The sequence below is a fragment of the Gobius niger genome, assembly GCF_951799975.1.
Source record: "Gobius niger genome assembly, chromosome: 1".
Lineage (NCBI taxonomy): Eukaryota > Metazoa > Chordata > Actinopteri > Gobiiformes > Gobiidae > Gobius > Gobius niger.
Window position 1 is genome coordinate 71,885,786 of NC_136852.1, and position 21,651 is coordinate 71,907,436.

Consider the following 21,651-nt stretch of genomic DNA (forward strand, 5'->3'; position numbering starts at 1 on the left):
TATGAGTACCTGTTAACCCTGGTTTGTGTATCACGATGTAGTCAAGCCACCATTTTGTATAATGAGACAGTTTAGAGATGAACATTATGAGGACCTGTTAACCCAGGTTTGTGTATCACGACGTAGTCAAGCCACCATTTTGTATAATGAGACAGTTTAGAGATGAACATTATGAGGACCTGTTAACCCAGGTTTGTGTATCACGATGTAGTCAAGCCACCATTTTGTATAATGAGACAGTTTAGAGATGAACATTATGAGGACCTGTTAACCCAGGTTTGTGTGTCACGATGTAGTCAAGCCACCATTTTGTATAATGAGACAGTTTAGAGATGAACATTATGAGTACCTGTTAACCCAAGTTTGTGTATCACGACGTAGTCAAGCCACCATTTTGTATAATGAGACAGTTTAGAGATGGACATTATGAGGACCCGTTTATCCTGGTTTGTGTATCATGATGTAGTCAAGCCACCATTTTGTATAATGAGACAGTTTAGAGATGGACATTATGAGTACCTGTTAATCCCAGTTTGTGTCATGATGGAGCATCACCACCAGTCTGTTGTTATTGTTGATAGGGATGCACCGATACTACTTTTTTCTAAAACTGTTATGAGTACTTTGACTTGAGTAGCCTACTTGCCAACACCGAATACCAAAACGAGTACCATGCGTTTTTCTCAAACATTCTTGTGTATAGATGGTTTATAGACTATATCATAGCAGACTAGTTAGTAGTTACCCATTTACCTGAGAAACGTAGATTTAGTTATATGAGAATCTTACATATGCTATTTTATTCTTTTTTTTTTAATTGAACATAATTTTCATTATTATTAATCATTTTTTCCAAGGCTTAATTTGTCATTTGTTTCTTAGGTCCTGGATACCTGATACTATCGGTGCATCCCTAAATGTTTGTTTTCTAGTTCGTTTTAATGGACCTCTCAGTCTTAATTGTTCTTTAAACGTCACTATTGTAAACAAAACAACAATATTAACAGCTTTAATATAGCTCCTTTTTCACGGGTGGAGCACCTGCATACAAAGAGGTGAGCGGGAGGAGCAGAAGCAGGACACAAGTCCCTCCCCAACACTCAGACAAGCCAATTTATAATTTATTCTATTTGTCAGTCAATCAACTGTATTTGATGAGAACCATTCATGCAAAATAACTCAAAGTGCTTTACAAATATTCACTCAATGGTTAATGACACAGATTTAATGACTGATTTAGACTTGATTCAAAGCAGCCAGTGCTGTTAATAAACGCCCTTGTAGTGAAGATAAAAAGATAGAGGCCGCTATGAAAGTTCATGGGAGGCAAATGATGTGGTGCACATTGAAGTTGGTTTCACGTTGGATGTTGGATATTCACTTCCAACACTTAGGTAGGCTACTGCTCTGGAGACACCTACAGCATGTTCCACACAGCCCACAGCTCTAGACTGGTGAAATCCTGGTCATGTGAAGCCTACATAAAATCACATTTATGGCACTTTTCTACCTTCATCTGGTAAAAATCGTGGAGGCAAACAATAACAGTGATCGCTCCTAGGACAGGCTATAGATAGACTCAGGGCAGATAAAAGTCCCTCTGCAGATAGGGCTGAAGGCTGAAGACAATTTATTTAATTTTTTATGATTTTCTTTGTGTTGTCTGTGTTAACATATAATGTTAACATTACGCTTATATTGAATTAAGTTGAAATAATAATCATTAAACGATAATGGTGGTGACTGTGGCACAGTTGGTAGAGCGGGTCGTCTCATGATAGGAAGGTCGGGGGTTCAAATTTGCGTACTGACCTTGTGTCCTTGGGCCAGACACTTCACCCTCCATGCCTCAAGTGTCTGCGTACACAGTTGTATGAATGAGAGAGTGAATGGTTCCTTTATTGTAAAGTGCTTTGACTGCCAATGTAGGTGGAAAAGTGCAATATAAGTTGAGACCATTTACCAATAAAATATATCCATTTTAGTTTTAGCAGTGGCAGCTAGTAACTTAAGAAAACCAGTTACTGTATTTCTCATATCCTGCTTATTTGCTTTTTTTTAATTGCATGTTACATTAAGAAAACAACTAATATTTTCATGTATTTATAATGTAAAAGGTTACAAAGGTTGAAGTTGTAATAAGTGCAGTAAAACACAGCAAACACATGGTGGTGGTGTTTTGTGGGGACTTGGTGATACACACTACCAGAACATGGTGTCATATGAGGACTGGTGCAGTACCAACAGCCACCTTGTGGGGGCGCTGTTTTGTGGGGACCTGTGATACACAGAACCAGAACATGGTGTCATATGAGGACTGCAGTACCTCAGTGTGTCCACTAGGGTCGCATACACTCACACTAATTCAGGTTTTGGACATTCTGGGGACTTCTCAGGAAAAGTACATGGGGCCCATCTTGAGGCCATTTCTAGCCGTTTAAAAGCATTGTGCCTCTGGGGACCTCGAATGAGGTCCTCATAAGGTTTTAGGTCCCCACATGGCTGGTGTGTATACAGGTGGACGTCCCCACATGTAATGCTTTACAAGAACACACACACACACACACACACACACACACACACACACACACTAACAGCTCTGTGTGACAGAACCGCATGGAGGAGAGCAAGGCCCTGTTCAAAACCATCGTCAACTACCCCTGGTTCCAGAAGTCGTCCGTCATCCTCTTCCTCAACAAGACCGACGTCCTGGAGGAGAAGATCAAGTACTCGCACATCGCCACCTACTTCCCCGAGTTCACAGGTCAGTGACCACGGGCGGACCACGGGCGGACCACGGGCGGACCACGGTCGGACCAAACCATGCCAGGCTGGTACCGGAGCGAACGGTTCAAAAAGAAGGATCGTATCTCTAGGTCCAGATTCTGATGCTGTTGGTCCAGGGACGGGATTAAAGGAAGTGCCTTGGTTGTTTCAGCTCAATTTAATTATTTTATCTCATTTTTTCCTCAACAATGTTTGGGAATTTAAAAAAAAATGTTTTCATTATTTTTTACCCCTTTTTTTCTTGATTTGACAATTTTTTCCCCTCATTTTTTGCTATTTTTCACCATAAATGTTTTCCCATTTCCCTCCATTTATCCTAATGTTTTTTACCCAATTCCCCCCACAATATTTCATTATTTTTCCACAAATCTCCCAATTATTTCCAATTTTTGACATCATTTCTGCTCATTTTTTATTACTCATAAAAATAAAAAAATGGGAGGAAAATATTAGTAATAAAAAAATAGCAAAAATTATGCAAAAAGTTTGGAATAATTTGTGAAAAAATGGGAGAAATTGTGACAAAAGTAGTGAAAAATTGTGAAATGAAGAAAAAAAAAAAAAAGAAATCTGAAAAATGAGGTAAACTTTGGGCAAAAAAAATAAATACACAAAAATTACACAAAATTTCTTTGTGTATAATTGTATGTTTTCTGAAACAGCCAAGAAACTTCCTTTAACCCTAGAACACTATCGCTCAAATTCATAACACCGTCAATGACGCCGGTGACTTTTACCCGAGATAAAACACATGACAATACCTGGCACATGTGAGTCGTGTTCTTTTATATTAAACTGTGTCATGTCTAATAAAATGACAGAAAAATACTGGAAAATCAGGAATTTGGGGACCAAAAATTCCTAAAAAATGTCATAATGAAGATGTAAAGTTGTTTTTTGGTCGACCCATTCCTGGATATGTCAGACTTCTCTGGTGAAGCCACAGGAGAGAGAAACTAAATATGTCTGATTTTGACTAAACTAACTCTGTGTTCCTCACTTACTGTGAGGCAGAGACACAAACTCTGAGACAGGAGCAAAGAAATAAATGTGTCGGCCCTGAAGGTCGACCATGAAAGGAACAAGAGCCTGATTAAACACACTAACCCTGCCCGACCTTCATCACTATTGCAAACATGAGCCTGTAGGAGAAAGTGTTTTGGAGGAAAACACTCAGATAAACACAGCATCATGAAACATTAATGTTATTGCTTTTTTTTTCTTCACCTGGCAATAGTGTTCTGCTACAAAAGGGCGGAAAAAAAACACTTCCCCCCAACTTTTCCACTTGTTTTTCCCAGTTGTAGTGACTGTGTCTTTCCCTGGGCAGGTCCGGAGCAGGATACCAAATCAGCTCAGGAGTTCATCCTGAAGATGTACCAGGACCAGAACCCGGACAAAGAGAAGACTCTGTATCACCACTTCACCTGCGCCACCGACACCGAGAACATCCGCTTCGTGTTCGTGGCCGTCAAAGACACCATCCTCCGCCACAACCTCAAGGAGTTCAACCTGGTCTAAGCTCGGGTTCGGGGCCGCCGTCCCGTCCAGGCTCAAACACAGTCTGGTTTACGGAGAGCAGAGGATTTCAGAAAAACTCAGATCCAAACCCACTCTGCACATTTATGTCTATTAGCAACGCATGGAGTACTTGTAATACTTTTACTGTAGTGAATCTGACCGGGCGAATGGTTTGAAGCGGTTTTGAGTGTTTTTTTCCTGTAGCCTCAGGCAGAGGTGGGAGACGTTCAGGACTTGAGACTAACTTGACCAAAGCTCCAAAAAGACTTGAATGTTTGAGACTTAACTCGTTGACTGCCAATGACGTCTATAGGCGTCAATTAGGTTTTTCAATGGGAACAGCTGCAGCAAAGCCTTGATCATGTCTGGTGTTAAAATCTTAGTTGTGCTGCCACCTGGTGACTCAATCACTAGGTGGCAGCATTGCTTTCTTTCTCTCGGCTTTTTGGCCAGAAAACAGCATTTTGGGTGATTTCACCTGTTTTCTACGGACGATTACTAAAGAATGGAAAGAGGTACAAACAAACTCTTTTTTTTAGATGAAAGAAGAGAGTCTAATCTTTGTTTTGGTGTTGGTTTCGTGTTGACGTAGACCTAGAACTTAATTTTCTGTGGGTCTTGAAAAAACCTCAAAATCCTGAAAACTCTCTGGCAGTGGGAGCGCTCTGATTTGAAAATGGCTGGCAGTCAATGAGTTAAAGGGACTAGATGGAGTTTAAAAATGTTAAAATGTTGTATTTTCTACCCTCTACTCAAGGCCGGATTTAAGTAAAATGGGCCCTGGGGCTTAAGTTTTTTCAGGGCCCCCCATAATCAATCAATATTTATTTATATAGCACCTTAACAACATCTGTACTTAAACTGTACGTCTGTTGGATTTCTCTCTCTCTATAATGAAAGGATAAACAAATGTACATGAAAATACAACTGTAATTTGTCATATATCGTATAAAATATAGTATTTTCAACCAATTTTTCATTGAACAAGCAGTAGATGTGCTTTAAAGAGATCAAAACAAGCCAATAAGTTTAATTTTAACAGACTCTGGTGTGATTCCCTGCAGTTTCAGATGGAAAATATATATAAAAAAATAAAGGTTCCCAATACGCCCACTGAAAATGGTTCCACGACCCCCTTTTGGGTCCCCTGGTAAAAAAAATACTGCATTTATAGAGTACTTTAACAGGTATTTCATCTCTTATTTGCATAATAATATTTCTCAAAATCTTAGGGGCCAGAGGTTCTGTCCTGGGGGCCGGATTTTTGCCACACAGAGCCCGCACTGCTAAAAGTAATGAACTAGATCAGTATAAACATCTCGATTTGAGCATAATAATCCAAATTTTAGTTGTGTTGACTGGTTAAGAAGTTGTTGGGCATTTGTCCTAGATTATTTCACTTGCTCTGAGATGTTTCTGACTCGTTTCAATACGTTTCGTCCTTATTTCAGGTCATTTTCTTTGCCAATGGGGTAAGAAAATTTGTCTTATCACATTGGCAATTTTACTTTCTTATTTCAAGGGAGATTTACCCTAGAACTGGTCTGAAATGTCCTCAAACAAGCAAAGTAAACTTGGTCCGATCAGAGAAAGTGTCTAAATGAGTGAAAACCGACAAAAACAGGATGCATTTCCTCAATTCAAGTCATTTAAGCCAATGCTTGATATTTACTTTTTGCAGTGCAGTGACAGCTTTACTTAGAGCAGGGGCGAAGCTGAGTATCCAGGGGCTGGGGCATTACAGGGGAACCACTGACAAAACAACTCTCAAAAACAATAACATTATTTTATATTTATCTTTCAGACGGCAGGAAAAGCAGCTCTTGTTTCAGATTTTTAGTTTAATTTGCCTCCCGGGCCCCCCTGCCTTAAAACACTGCCTCGGACTTGACTCGAGAGTGACTTGAACTCCCACCTCTGGCCTCGGGTTTTTCCACATGTAGTTCCTGTAGTGACCACTGCGTGTGCTGTTGTGTAGCATCTCCACCGTGTCTGTGTGTCGTTGTAAATACCTGCTGTCAGAAGATATTTAAATAATTTATACACATTTTCAATAAAATATACGACTTTTTATCCGACTTGTCTGAGTGAAAAAGAAAACACAGCACTGCTCTTTATTTAAACAATTTATTTTTACTGAAATTGGGTCAAAGAAAAACCCGCAGCAGCTCGGTTCGGGGACAGTAATGGCAAAGTATCAAACCCAAATATTAGCATTCATTTATATATATATATAACTTTATTTCACTTTTATACTTCTTTTTAAACAGTTGCGTTGCATATTCGTGGTATAAAAACAAACAGAAATACAATCAGTGACACAGACTACTGCATATATGATATTTACACACCTTTAACAAACAGCCTCGGTATAAAACATGCGTCTGAACCCAAACCCACAGCTTTCGGCAGTGAGTGTAAACCAGGACGATGACCAAAAGTAAAAGTAAAGTAGAGTCCATGGTCCGCCACGTGAGGGTGATTACTGGCTACACCTCCTGCCACCCAGGTGCTCTCGTGGCGGATATCAAGAACTCCGCCCCAAATATCCTCCACAATCACCCTTCAGTCTCCACAGTTGTAATTCATGCCGGTACCAACGATCTCAAACTTCAGCAGTCAGAAAAACTAAACCAGGACTTCATTTCACTCATAAACACCATCAAAAACAACACTAAAACCTGCATCGTCTCTGGACCCTTTTCTGCACCCCGTTTTGGTGATGGACAATTCAGCAGGATTTAGGCTCCTCCACCTGTTTTTAAAGAAATATTGCACAGACAATAGCATCCCATATGTGGACAATTTTTTAACCTTTTTTAACAGGCCCGAACTTTTCCGACCAGACAGACTCCACCCCAACCTCTACGGATCCCGCCTCCTCTCACAGAACGTTGAACTCACAATAGAAGCATCATGAAGGTCTCCCTCCACACCCGCCATAATGAACATCCCGGTTTTAATCAGCAGAGAGCGGACTAAAGGTAAAACTATCTTTCATTCCATTAACGTCAATAACCTCAGACCCATCTCCATATCACAACCACAAAATACCTCTGTAAAATTTTCAGTCCCCCACCACATTAAACATGGCTCTTTTAAATGTCCGCTCTCTGCTGAACAAGTCTTTTATTGTGAATGATTTGATTTTAGACAAGAAGCTTGATTGTCTGTTTTTAACTGAGACCTGGCTGGGTGCAGATGCGAACACTGTTCTCACGGAGGCCTCTCCACCTAATTTTAGCAGTGCATTTTCAGTTAGACATGGTAAAAGGGGAGGTGGCACTGCATCAATAACTTCTAATACTCTTGCCACCAAACCTGTTTTATTTGAGCATTTTAACACTTTTGAATACCATGCTGTCGTTTTTAGTAATCCTCCAATTTTAGCCGTCACTATTTATAGACCACCAAAGAAATGCACAGCTTTTAACACTGAATTTGCAGAGTTTTTATCTATTATTCATAACTCATACGAGATGATTATTTTAACTGGTGATTTTAATCTACACATAGACAATCTTTTAGATCCGGTGGCAACCGAGTTTTTAAATGTTCTTAACTATATGGATTTTACCCAACACGTCACGCAGCCAACTCACGACAGAGGACCCAGTCTGGACCTGGTCATCACGTATGGCCTGTCCACGGCTGTGTCCTCTGTCGTCCACTTGGCTGTCTCTGACCACTACTGTGTGTTTTTTTAATGTCACCGGTTTTATTCAACGGGAGACCTCGGTGAGAACTGTCAGGAAACGTTATCTTACCCCTGAAGTGGCTGCAAATTTTATTGATGTTTTAGAGAAATGTCCTCCTCTTGTTTTACCTGCTCCCCCTGATTACGGCCCTCGCCTCTGGAACGACCTGCCGGAGGAGCTCAGGGCCGCAGAGAACGTTCATGTTTTTAAGAGCAGGCTCAAGACCCACCTTTTTAGCTTAGCTTTTAGCTGATTTCTACTTACTTACTTATTTATTCAGTTATTTTTATTATTATTTATGTTTATAATTATCTTATTATACTAGTTTTTAGTTAGTTTTATATATATGTTTTTATTATTCTAATGTTGTTATTTGTATATTGCATTTTTAGAATTTCCAGTGTTTCCTCTGAGGGAGCCCTCTGCCCCGGGAGCGGTGGTCGGCTGTGGCTGTGTGGGCGCTGTCCTCTGGGTGCCCGGATGGAGGTGTGGTGCTTCTGCTGCACCTCCGCGGGGTGTCCAGTGGTGGTGCCCTGTGGCTGTGGCTGATGTACCGCTCCCGGTGCAGACGGCTCCTCTGATGGCATTTCCTTACCTGGTTCATCTGTACCCAGACTCAGCACTACGTCCATTACCTCATCGTGTGTGTGTGTGTGTGTGTCTGTGTGTGTGGCTGCGTGTGTGTGTGTGTGTGTGTGTGTGTGTGTGTGTGTGTGTGTGTGTGTGTGTGTGTGTGTGTGTGTGTGTGTGTGTGTGTGGCTGTGTGTGTGTGTGTGGCTATGGGGAGGGGGGTGGGGAGAGCAGTGTTGTCTGTTTGGAAGAGTGTGTGGTTGGGTGGGCGGGAACTGCTTTTAATCTGTAAAGCACTTTGTGTTACAACTCTGTATGAAAAGCGCTTTATAAATAAAGTTTTTTTTTTTTCACATTTATTTTTTATTGAAGAAACAAATAATACAATTTTACATATTTTATTTCCAAAAGAAATATAAACAAAGTTTTGATTGATTGAAAGGCACTGAACAGCAGCTCCTTCACTGCTTATAAAAATTGTCTCTGGCCTCCTCCAGTTTGGCAAGAACCCACTGTGGAGAGAGAGGAAAATAATCTGGTTACTTTCTGTCCAGAAGACCTCGAACTCAGCAGGAAGAACCAATGAACACAATAGAATGACGATAGAATGAACAATAGAATGAACAATAGAATGAACAATAGAACTGGACAGGGCGACCAGATCACCATGACCAAAGATGACGAGGGAAATACTATCGTTTTTCAAAAGTTTGACGAAAAAGTGACAAAAAAGTGAGAAAAATGTGACAAAAAAGTGACTAAAAAATTGAGAAAAATGTGACAATAAAGTGACAATAAAGTGAGAAAAAAGTGACGAAAAAGTGACAAAAAAGTAACAATAATGTGACGAAAAAGTGATGAAAATGTGACAAAAAAGTGACAAAAAAGAAACTAAAAAGCGACAAAAATGTGACGAAAAATGTGATGAAAAAGTGACGGAAATGTGACAAAAAAGTGATGAAAAAGTGACAAAAAAGCGACAAAAAATTAGACAAAAAATGTGATGAAAAAGTGATGCAAATGTGACAAAAATGTGATGAAAAAAGTGACAAAAGAGTGATAAGAATGTGACTATAAGTGACAAAAAAATTAAAAAGTGAGGAAAATTGAGAAAAGGCGCTCAGTTAAGGCGGGGGTTAAGAGGTTAATAAGTGTTATAACATGTGATGATTTACATGTCTTTTGGAGCTGCTCATCTACAAGGGGAACAGAAGGTGGAGGGGAGGGGGATGGACAGTTATGAGGAGGCGAGACACAATCATCACCAAAACTAAGAAAAGCTGCCTGCACAAGGACGCGGGCTGGTAAATTTAAAAGTCCAGACTTTTTGGAGAAATTTAGACATTTCTTATGGATGTTTTTTTTTGGGCCTATAATGAGATCATGTCAGGGAAAACCCGGTCGCCTGGTCACCCTGAGGTAGGATAATTAAACAAGCCATCACGTCCCCTATAGGCTCTGTTTCTCACCTCAGCGATCTCAGGAGTTTCGAAGCTGATTGTCTTCCCAAACTCCTTGACGTGGAAGATGGACTTGGCTTTCCCCTGGAGGAAGAGACAAAACAGTTACAAACAGTTCTATAAGTATTTCTTCCTTTGACACACTGAATACAGTATATTATATGTGAGACTGCACCCTGAATGAATGAATGAATGGAAGTTCAGCATAGACCTAAACTTTAATGAAACACAGCTCAAGGTATGTTTTTAATGTGGGAACAGCAATGTATTGTCATCTAAAACCAGGCATATTTTCTCCAGTTTGGCTTGACCCAAATCTAAAAGCTTAAAAAAAAAAAGCATCAAAATATTGACAAAAACGTGGATGAAAACGCCACAAAAAGGCAATGAAAAAAAAGCCACAAAAGACAAAGAAGTGACAAAAACACAAATAAAAACGAAAAAAAAAAAAAGTCGCCACAAAAACACAGTGTTGTTTTCGTCAACGAAGACGATAACGATATCTTTTCGTTGACGCCCCTTTTTTTAATGACGATAACGTAACGATGACTAGCTAAAATGAGCTCTTTGGGGACGAGAACATGACGAGACGTTTACGAGTTTACGTCAATGAGACGAGACAAAAATGGGAGAAAGTTTTTCGTCAGATCGTTCACAAACACAGAGTTTGTGCGCGGAGTGAGAGAACACACGGTAAACGTGACCCGGAGCGGCGCCGTGATGCTCATGATGCAGCGGCGCCTCTTTCTCTCTCTCTCCCCGTGGCGTGCGGTCACTGCTCGCGTACATCCTCCTCACAGCGTCTGACATCCATGTCACAAGGACTTTGTTGTTTCTCAGGACAGTTTTTAATACCGTGGCGTATGAAAGCAGAAAGCACGTTGAGGTCGGCTACGTATGTGCAGACAGCGCTGTTGGTAAAAAAAAATAAAAAAATCTCGAAGCGATGATCAGAGGACGAGGAGAGCGGGCACTTTTGGGAAAAGTCCTGTTCACAGTCGGCCGACCACTTCTGCCAGTGCCTGTCGTGGTGTCATCTGTTTGTCAACAGCCAATAGAAGCTATTATTTATCCCAATTTCCAAGACTTATCGAAATTAATTATCACTTCTTATAATGAAACCGACGAAAACTTGACAAAAACCTTTTTAATTTTCGTCTGACTAAAACGTGACTAAAACGATCACATTTTGAAGTGACTAAAATGTGACTAAACATAAATGCATTTTCGTCCAAAGGACTAAGACTAAGACTAAGACTAAAACTAAAAGGGCTGCCAAAAACAACACTGCAAAAACATGAGGAAAACACGACCAAAAAGGGACAAAAAGGTAGCGAAAACACGCCAAAAACACGACAAAAAAGGGACAAAAAGGTAACAAAAACACGCTGAAAAAGCAATGAAGAAAAGCGACGAAAAAGCCACAAAAAGAGACGAAAACGCTTAAAAAATGTGGCACTGTGAAGCTTTTACATTTGGGTAAAGCTGAACCCGGTTCAGGCGGGGGGTCAGAGGTTAGGTTGTGTTGTGTAGGTGAAGGACCTTGGCCTCGATGCGCAGCCTGCGACTCTCCACGATCATGGGCTCCTTCGTAAACTCCTCGAACAGATACTTCCACTCACACGTCAGCTGCCCGAACATCCCTTTGGTGAAGAAGAAAATGCCCCTGGAAAAAAAAACAAGACAAACCGACTCTTAACTCACTGACTGCCAATGACACCTGGGAACAGCTGCAGGAACGCCTTGAGCATGTCTGGTGTTAAAATCTTGCCTAATGCTGCCACCTAGTGACTCAATAAAAGAACTACAAGTTATTTGATTGAGTCACTAGGTGGCATCATTGCTCTTTCGTTTTCTCAGCTTTTTGGGTGATTTTACCTATTTTCTACGGACGATTACTAAAGAATGGAAAGAGGTACAAACAAACTGTTTTTTTTAGATGAAAGAAGAGAGTCTAATCTTTCATTTGGAGGGTTTTGTGTTGACACAGACCTACATATTCTGTGGGTCTTGAAAAAGCAGTCAAAATCGTGAAAACCCTCTGGCAGTGGGAACTCTGATTTGAAAATGTCAATGAGTTAAAGGCGCTCTGCAGCTTTAAGCCTCATCCAGCTGAACTCTCACCTCTTTGTGATCATGAGGAAGTCCGAGTCGTTCACCTTGGCGTGGGCGAAATACCTGTACTTGGCAAAGCGCCCGTTCTCGATTTTCTGAAAGAGAGTGGAGTTGATGTTTAACTACAATGACAGACGTTAGAGCCTTTTCCCCCAGAACTCGACATCGCTTCATTCATCCGTCAGTCAACGTTTTGGCAGAAACGTCCATAAAAATCTACTTTAATCATAATAATTGAAACTGAATAAACCCCAAAGCTCTTAAAGCGTCTCACTGGATTTCCTTCCATTTTAAATACTCAATGGTGTCCCTTTAACTTTTTTTACTGTAAAAGTCAAAGTATTTCCTGAAGCAGAGCGGGTTTGGAGGCTCAGTTGTCGTCAGTGTAGAATAAACTAAAGGATGGTGTTGATGTGCCGTTACCTGGAGCATCTGGCTGCCCAGGGCCTCGCTCTCATTATACGGGCGTATGACCCCGTCCTCATGGATGAAGCGCGGGGGCCGGAGAGACTGGATGTCCTGGGACGTCTCCGCTGCCCTGGACACAAAAGCCGTCGTCATTCCCACATGTTACTCAGGAGAACTGTACGTGTTGATGATATGATCCCACCGCTTGATGCCTTGGAAGGTGCTGCTGGCCATGTCGATGATGCCTCCGGTGGGACGGGCCACGGCCCCCACCAGGCCTTTGCCCACGCCTTTGAAGAACCCGGCCGCCCCCTCCTCCTGAGCGCCTGCCGATATCAAAGACATGAGCCGTCACAGAGGTCTTCACACGCACAAGAAATACCAGAAAGGTGAAATATCGCAATATTGTTAGCAAAATACTCAGTACAGTTATCCAATATCACACTTAATGTACAGCACAAATGTGTTTTTTTCTCTATATAATACACCTTTAGTTTGTTACAGCTGTTTCTTGCCGTCGCCTCCTGCCTGTGACGTGTACGAGTTGTATTTGACGTAAACTGGACTTACCTTTGATGGGTTTGGTGACGATGCCTGTGATCCCACTCGCAAAGCCCTGAAAGTAGAGCACACTCGTCACATCATCACAGCGACACACTCGTCACATCATCACAGCGACACACTCGTCACATCATCACAGCGACACACTCGTCACATCATCACAGCGACTTTCTCGTCACGTCATCACAGCGACACACTCGTCACATCATCACAGCGACACACTCGTCACATCATCACAGCGACAAACTCCCATGTGAGTAAATACAACAGAGAAATACATCGGCCTTTCCCATGAGCACATAAGCACCAAAAGAGAAGTGAATGAAGTCGTCAGTTCATGAAGTTCTTTGGCCAATTAAAAAATGCTTAAAGATTAAATATGGATAGTAGCCAATATTAAAGAGAAATTACCGTAAATGCTCTAATACAGGCCGTGGCCTTTATTTACTCAAGGGCATCTAGGACCAGGCCTTTATCGGAACCAGGCCACAATTAGAGACAGGCCATTATTTCTATTTGAGCAAAACGGACGACCAGAAAAACGAAGAAAAACAGATTAGTGTCCATTTGCACTTAAAATATTAGCTTCATTTATTAATTAACATTTCAGACCCTTTCAGAACTAATTATTAGGTGATGTTTAGAGGCCGTTAGACGTGAACCCGATCCACCATTAGCTAAAAAAGGTCAAGGTCAAGGTCAAATTTATATATAGAGCACATTTACAAAGAGCAGCCACTGCCCCAAAGTGCTGTACAGATTCATAAAATAAAACAATCAACATTTAATACAAATAGAATAATAAAATCAACATGAGAAAAATGCTCAGCTCAGCTCGTGCCGAAGGCCAGTGCAAAAAAGTGAGTCTTCAGCGAGTTCTTGAAACTCTCCAAAGATGTTGCAGTTCTAATGTGTAAAGGGAGAGAATTCCACAATTTAGGGCCGGCTACAGCGAAGGCTCCGCCCCCTCTGCTCTTCCGCTTAGACCTGGGATGGTCTAAAAGATATTGATCAGCGGACCTCAGAGCTCGGACAGGACTGTGCAAAGATATCAACTCTGACAAATAAGGTGGAGCTAAACCATTTAGACATTTAAAAACAAACAAGAGGATTTTAAAATTTATTCTAAATCCAACAGGGAGCCAATGAAGAGATGCAAGCACAGGAGTGATGTGATCATATCGTGATGCTCCTGAGAGCAGTCGGGCAGCAGCATTTTGTACCATCTGGAGGCGCTGAATCGAGGATTGGCTCAGGCCTAAATAAAGGGAATTACAGTAGTCCAGGCGACTGGTTACAAGGGCGAGGACTACCGTTTCGAATTGGTTAGGGGGCAAGTAGCGCTTCACCTTCCCAAGAAGCCTAAGATGAAAAAAGCCCGCTCTAACCACTGTGCTCAGCTGCTTTTCCAGCTTAAAAGAGCTATCAATAAAAACACCAAGAGCTGGTCTGAGAACGAGACTCAAGTGGGCCAAGAGCATTTTTGCAGAGATTGAGGTCACCAAAAACAACAATCTCTGTTTTGTCCTCGTTCAAATTTAGAAAATTAAGGGACATCCAGTCCTTCACTTCCTGAAGACATTGATGCAAAATGTTTGGTGAGTTCACATTGAGGGGAAGATACATTTGTATGTCATCTGCAAAGCAATGAAATTGAATGCCATATTTTTTTAAATATGGAACCCAAAGGCAGCAAATACAATGCGAAAAGAATGGGTCCTAGAATTGAGCCTTGAGGCACACCGCAAGACAAGGGGGCCCTTTTAGAACTAAAAGAATCAATATTTACAATGAAAGACCGATCTGTCAAATATGATTCAAACCAGTTGAGCACTGTACCTCGCAATCCCACACAAGACTCAAGACGGGAAATCAAAATCTTGTGGTCGACAGTGTCGAAGGCTGCAGTTAAATCTAACAGCACAAGAACAGCTGAGCTGCCGCAGTCTGTTATTAAAAGAAGGTTGTTAAAAACTTTTAAAAGAGCCGTTTCAGTGCTGTGCAACGATTTGAAACCAGATTGGAATTTTTCACCAATATCAAACAATTGAAGGTGCAACTGTAATTGAGCATACACCACTTTTTCTAAAAAATGTTGATAAAAATGGCAGCTTTGAGATAGGCCTATAATTAGATAAAACAGAAGGATCTAAGTTGCGATTTTTCAAAAGTGGTTGTACTACAGCTTGTTTAAAGGCAGCGGGCACACAGCCTGACATCAGAGAGACATTTATCAAATGTGCAATACAAGTCCCAACAGAATCAAAAGTAGCTTTTAGAAGTCCAGCTGGAATACAATCTAGGGGACAAACTGAGGATTTTAAACTGTCAACAATTTTAGACAGATCGGACAGAAGAACACAGTCAAAATCACAAAGGACTGCAGAGCACACAGGTGTAACACTAGGATCTGTGGCTGGAGGAGACAAAGTTGACCGCAGGTTTAAAATTTTGTCAGTGAAAAACTTCACACAAAGATGCACATGGGACAACATCTGCATTGTTCATAATTTGCGATGTTTGAGGCTAAATGCTAATGGTACTTAAGGCGAGACACTGCAGGTGAATAGGGAAAAAATGTATATTTACAGATATCAATTTGAAACTTTTGCTGTCGATCACTGGCATAAATGTAAGAAAAAAATACATTGCAAGTTTTCTGTCATTTTATCTTTTCATATAAGAACAAGGTGTTTTATTCCAAAAAATTCCCCAAATTTCCCATCTTTTCGGCAACGAAATCTGAATAATGGATAGAGCTACATTCACATTTATGGTTTCATTTTATTGATGAATGAGTTACCAAGACTTTTTCACAGGGGATTTGGGATTTCTTGTTTAGTTTTAAAAAAATAAGCTGTTTTTTAGTGGAAGATTTTGTAAAAAAAAAAAAATTCGCCTTATTTTTTGACATTCAAAACTCAATACATGGGGCAAGGGATTAAATAATAAAAAATCCCTCTGAAAAAATCTTCCAAATATTGTTCAGTCCAAGTCTTTAGGTCCGACTGACGTGGACATAGTGTCGCCACAATGACAGAAAAATGTGTTTTGAGAAAAAGGCCCTTGAAATTGCATTGTCCCATATAGGTCTATGGGGGAACATTGAATCAGTGCAATATTTAAACATGTTATTGTGAAGATTAGGCATATTTTCTGTTTCCGGGTGAAACCAATTTGGCCCAAAACCTGAAAACTTAAAAATTGAGTTTTGCCTGTAGTGTCTCCCCTTAAGAAAATTAAACTGATCAAAATATAGAGTTCTCAACGGTTCCCAGAGTAGCCGCTTGATAACTCTTTCCGGAGGTCGTTACGCCATCTGTCCTTTCTATGTTTAGTTTATAAAGCGTAAAATGTAAAAGCTACAAAGCCTCAAAGCTGCAACAGTCAACAGGGAACTTCCTTACTAACCCCTTGTTCCTGTTTGTCAATTGTGTGAAAAAATCTCGGGACCCCCCCCAATTACTTTGACAGATGTTTACAGTAACAGAGTCAGAGCTTGTGAATGAGTGGCAGTGATACGCACAGACACCAGTCCCTTCCCCCCGCGGGTCAGCCCCTCCCTCAGGCCGCTGGGCTGCTTGTTCATGGCCTCTCGTCTCTTCTGCTGGTACTCCTTGTCCATGGTGATGGCAGCCACGCCTTTGGCCATGGTTCCGGTGATCCTGGACGCTGATCCGGCGATTCCCCCTGGACAATTTCACATACACAAGAGGCTATAAGGACTGAGGACTTCACTGACATTAATATATATATAGACAATCAGAATGCACTAACCTACAGCTCCTCCGACTAAAGCTTTGACCCCCAGAGCCATGCCTTCTACAAACTCCTCCGGCCCCTGGATCGCTCCCTGAGGAACACCACACCGCAGTTAGGCTACAGTACAGAAGTAAACGGAGGCTGAGGAAGGGTATGTGTGTTGCACGTGCGCAGTACCTGCCAGGGCTCATAAAAGAAGGCCTCCACTCCCTCGGTCAGACCTCGGATCAGGCCAAAGGGGTTCCCCAGGACGTCCAGGCCGAGCACCAGCACGTACATCTGCTTGATCGCCTGCAGTGGGGCAACAATGGTGTCAGATTCGGCCACAATAATGATCAACGAAACTGTCTTTGTAGGTTTGGGGTAAAAATAGTGATCAAGTAATAAGCAAAGTGCCAATCTCGAGCTGCTTGTTGCATTATGGGTAAGGTAAATGTTTTGGCTACAAGAAAACGCTATTCACAGATAGAGAAAAGCAATAAGGAGAGCTAGGATTTGGGCAATTTCAAATCACTGGAAAGTTGTTTACCGTAAATGCTCTAATATAGGCCGGGCCTTTATTTACTCAAGGACATCTCGGACCAGGCTTTTATTGGAACCAGGCCACAATTAGAGACAGGCCTTTATTTCTATTTCAGCAAAACGGACGACCAGGAAAACGAAGATTTGTGTCCATTTGCACCTAAAATATTAGGTTCATTTGTTAATTAACATTTCAAACCCTCTCCCAGCGGCTGGAACATTGACGCCTTTTATTTTGTCGGGACAACAGGAAGTGTTTCGTTGCTGTTAGAGGAGCATTGACATCAATGTCACTGCAGGTTTCTGTTTCGTTTTTACCGCGGACCGGATTATTTGTTGTTATCTTGTGTAAAAGGCGAGTTTAGACGGAGCGTTTGTGTTTGTGATCGATCATGAGACGGTCCCGAGAGAAGACGAGACGCTCGGGCTGATCGGAGGAGTTATTTTGAGGCGTGGGACTCACCTGCACACGGAGCAGCTGGACGTGCTTTGAAGACGCGATGGTGACTTTATTAAAACCCTGGAGGGTCACACAACTCTCCCCCTGTTTCCAAATATCGTCACAGGAGGTTTGAAAAGTGGCTAAATCTGTGTCAAAGTTACGCTCGGATCAGCTCCTCCGCAGCGTTCCCATCGGCCCGGGTTCCCGTTTGTTTACTTTCTGCACTTGAGTTATCATTTACACGAGTATGAGACAAATTCCTAACGTGAAGAATAGAATAGAATAACTGCCTTGTATAAAATGTCTCTCTCAAAATGGCTGTAGTGAATGTCTTGAAATAGGCCTCTGTCTCTTTAAGAACCTCTGACCCTTTCCGACACGCCCCCTCCACACGCTGTCTGTGGCATCAGTGGGGAGGGGGTTCTGCTGAGGAGCAGTGGTTGGTTACTCGGCTGGTGACGAAAGCTCGGAGGCGTCTCCAGGAGGTGGGGGCGTTCCTAGGAGGACTCAGGCAAACCTATCCCTAAAATGGCCGCCATCAGAGTTTTTACAGATTACTCAAAAATACGTGAATGTGCCAAGGCAACACTTCAGGCATGTTTTTAATGAGGGAATGACATAATAACATGATGGAAAGCTTGAAAAAATCGATTTTGCATAATACCCCCGCTTTAAGACATAAAGGCTAAGGCTATGGCTCAATATACTTCAGTGTTCACGGTCCATTTCAATGGTGGCGTGGGTTCTTTGTAGGGCTGCAACTAACGATTATTTTGGTAATCGATTAATCGACCGATTATTTTTACGATTAATCGCTTGGCTGTGAAAGGTGCATGGAAATTGTATTTTTTTTTTTTAATTTTATCACTTAAAGCTAAAGTGGCGCCGCTTGAGGACACGTGGATGGAGTAAACTTATAGTAAACGTTTGTCGGAGGCTCTTTGTGCTAATTCTGCTTTGATTGGACGAGAAAAAGACAGATATTTATGAAATTTACGATGTACAAAACACTGCAGACCCTAACTTTAAAAAACAAAGTAGGTTTTCATCCAAAATACATAATTGTCATGTCTTTTTTGCTCAATTTTAGTCTGTGTTTACTAGAAAACGATTAATCGATTACTGGAATAGTTGACAACTATTTTAGTAATCGATTAGTTGTCGATTAATCGATTAGTTGTTTCAGCCCTAGTTCTTTGGCAGCCCAAATTTAAACCGAAATTTAAATTGACACTTCGCTTACTGCATTTTATTGTTGCGAGTGCGTTACCTGCTTAGAGTAGTGCCTGATGACCCGCCGCTGCAGCTGCTGTGTGGTGCAGAACATGAACTTCTGCTCGAAAAAGGCCAGCCTGAAACACATGAAAACATCTCACTGTTGCGTCTGAAATGAGCGTATGCGGCGGCGAGTATTGTGCGCGAATGTGGACGCACTTGAAGACCACGTCCTCCACGTCGGTCAGCGTGGCCCCGATGCTCTTCAGCAGCAGCTTCAGCGACTGCACTGGGATCAACTTCCGCTTTCTCTTCTCCTTCAGACCGTCCTCTCCGGCAGTGCTGAGGGAGAAGCTCAGGTGCATCTGCGAACACAGGCCACGGAATGATTTACTCCTCTGCATGACATTATCCAAGCTTTTTCACAAGTGAGGAATGGCACCTTGATAGGAGAGATGTGGAAGTACTCGAAGAGACTGACGGGAGAGTTATCAGCAGCTGAGCCATTGTTTAGCTTTGCTTTAATATACTCTATGTCCTTCTCAAATAGCTCCACCTGCAGGCAAAGGCATAGAAATCACGACTTTACATAAGGATCAACGGGGGATGGATAAACAGGAAATAGACATTACCTCCTCGATGCTGGCGTTCTCTGGTGAGAGCAGGTCTAAGATGGCGTAGACGAAACCCAAGTCCAGTTTTAAGTCCATCTCCTGGATTAAGACCGCGAAGTACCTGCGGAAGAAATAAACAATGAGATGATGCTCCATGAAATCATACAAAGATCTAGGGTGTTTATAACTACTTGATTCTGGAGATGTCCGAGTGTCCTGCTGCTCTGGTCACGATGCTGATGTCGGCCAGAGGTTTGGGTTCTGGACATTAGATCAAATATCAGAACAAAAAGTCTTGCACTTAAAATGCTTCTCCCATTATGTGCTCACCAGCTTCCATGACGATCGACTTGGGCAGTTTGACTGGGTAGAACACGTACGGGAAGATGGCTCCAGGCAGCTGGTTCTGGATCTGAGAACAGCAGAATGTAATGAGAGTCATGATTGTGCAGGTTTTGTTTAGTGCTATAGCTGTAGGTCTGTGGTATATTCCATTTACAGCCTGTGTACAAGTCTGAGAGCATCAGACTTCTACATAACCCAAAACGCACATGAAAACCAGAGGAGACAGAGCTTTTTCCGCTGCTGCCCCCCGACTGTGGAACGGTCTGCCCCTCAACATCCGTTTGGCCCCGACTCTAAGCAGTTTTAAGTCCTCCCTTAAAACCCACCTCTTTCCACAGGCTTTTTAATATGTTCAACTTTCTCCATTGTATTTTTGTTTAAATTGATTTTGACGTAAAGTTTATTATGCCTTGTTTGTATTTGTATTCATAGTTTTTATCATCTGTTTGTGTTGTGAAGCACTTTGGGCAGCCGTGGTTGTTGTAAATGTGCTATAGAAATAAACTTGACAAGGTCAAGGCCGACATTAGTACTGGGAACTAATGTCGGCCAGGGAATTTGGAGAAGACTGGCCCGGAATTGTAGCTCTGTAATAGTTCACTGGTCTCACATACAAGAGGGTGGTGGATCAAATACCACTTTGACAATTTCTAACAATTTCTATTTCTATGTGGGCCACTGCACACACAGTCTGAGCCTGATACAACCCCACAATCAGCACCAAGTTATGTAGATAAAAATGGTCCACTTTTCTACCTTTCACTGCCTTTTTCTCTCTTTACTCGCGCAGACACTTATGCTTGTCTCCACTGGATTGGGCTGCACCAACTTGAACTAAAGCAGAGGGCTGTTCCACTTAACACATTGAGTGCCAAAATCGGAAAAACTCGTTTTTGCGGGGTTTGTATATTATTGACTTCCTTTTTTTTTTTTTTTAGTCTGAGGGGGCGTGGTATTGTGTAGTGAACAGCTTCAGAGCGGCTTCCCATGGAAAACTCGAAACAGTTGAGATTTTAACGTTTAGTTTTCAAATGGTCAAAATTGACCCAAGGACGACTGAAAAACATCCTGTTAATCCGAGAACCAGGCTGTTTAAATGCACACGCCATAAAAAGCGATCGATCAGCGGCAACACGCAGTGTTTCAAAACGTGTCAACAATGTTGTCGTTGAAAATTGACTTGATGCGGTAATATCTAGGCATTTGCCTCTTCACATAACATCAGTGTCCGTCCAGAGAGGACAGAGGAGTTAATCAGAAAGGAGAGTGTTGCATAGAACCCCCGTTATCTCAGAATCTAGAAAAAAATCTGTGATTTTGATCAAAGTAGCCTGTGTTAAGCTTTGGATTTCTCAGAGAGCTTCTATGGAGAGCTTAGATTCCCGTCTTTCAAATGAGCCATAGCACGAGCCATGTGTCCATAGCTATAACACAGAATATGCTGGTGCTACAAATCAACAGTGAAATCCCCAAAACAGCGCGGCACTAAATGTGTTAAATATCCTTAAACACCTGACAATTCCGCTTGTGTTACTTCATTTATATCTGAAACAGCAGGCCAGATAAAGCCTTTAGGCCTGGAATAGCACAACTGTGAGTATGTTATTAATTAATTAATTAATTCATTCTAT

At 41.7% G+C, this 21,651-nt stretch overlaps 2 protein-coding genes across 2 annotated transcripts in view; one reads left to right on the forward strand and one right to left on the reverse strand.

Annotated features, from left to right (window-relative positions):
* Positions 1-21,651, reverse strand: part of LOC306977669 (intermembrane lipid transfer protein VPS13A-like) — a gene marked incomplete at both ends in the record, with an annotated part of 217,487 nt that overhangs the window by 144,802 nt on the left and 51,034 nt on the right. The window contains 14 exons of the mRNA XM_079576074.1: positions 11,579-11,702; positions 12,161-12,246; positions 12,575-12,689; positions 12,762-12,885; positions 13,130-13,175; positions 16,647-16,810; positions 16,898-16,973; positions 17,060-17,173; positions 19,117-19,198; positions 19,281-19,426; positions 19,504-19,617; positions 19,694-19,796; positions 19,867-19,936; positions 20,006-20,087. Of these exons, the coding sequence (XP_079432200.1) occupies positions 11,579-11,702; positions 12,161-12,246; positions 12,575-12,689; positions 12,762-12,885; positions 13,130-13,175; positions 16,647-16,810; positions 16,898-16,973; positions 17,060-17,173; positions 19,117-19,198; positions 19,281-19,426; positions 19,504-19,617; positions 19,694-19,796; positions 19,867-19,936; positions 20,006-20,087 (1,446 nt within the window). The remainder of the gene's footprint in view (positions 1-11,578; positions 11,703-12,160; positions 12,247-12,574; positions 12,690-12,761; positions 12,886-13,129; positions 13,176-16,646; positions 16,811-16,897; positions 16,974-17,059; positions 17,174-19,116; positions 19,199-19,280; positions 19,427-19,503; positions 19,618-19,693; positions 19,797-19,866; positions 19,937-20,005; positions 20,088-21,651) is intronic.
* On the forward strand, positions 2,615-4,311 carry LOC306960659 (guanine nucleotide-binding protein subunit alpha-14-like). Its single transcript, XM_079553133.1, has 2 exons — positions 2,615-2,764; positions 4,118-4,311. Exons 1-2 carry the CDS (start codon positions 2,617-2,619, stop codon positions 4,306-4,308), a joined length of 339 nt encoding a protein of 112 aa, XP_079409259.1. The 5' UTR covers positions 2,615-2,616; the 3' UTR covers positions 4,309-4,311.

Coding starts and splice junctions, on each gene's coding strand:
- LOC306960659 (XM_079553133.1), top strand. CDS start 2,617: ATGGAGGAGAGCAAGGCCCTGTTCAAAACCATCGTCAACTACCCCTGG. Junction 2,765..4,117: donor CTACTTCCCCGAGTTCACAG/GTCAGTGACCAC, acceptor TTCCCTGGGCAG/GTCCGGAGCAGGATACCAAA.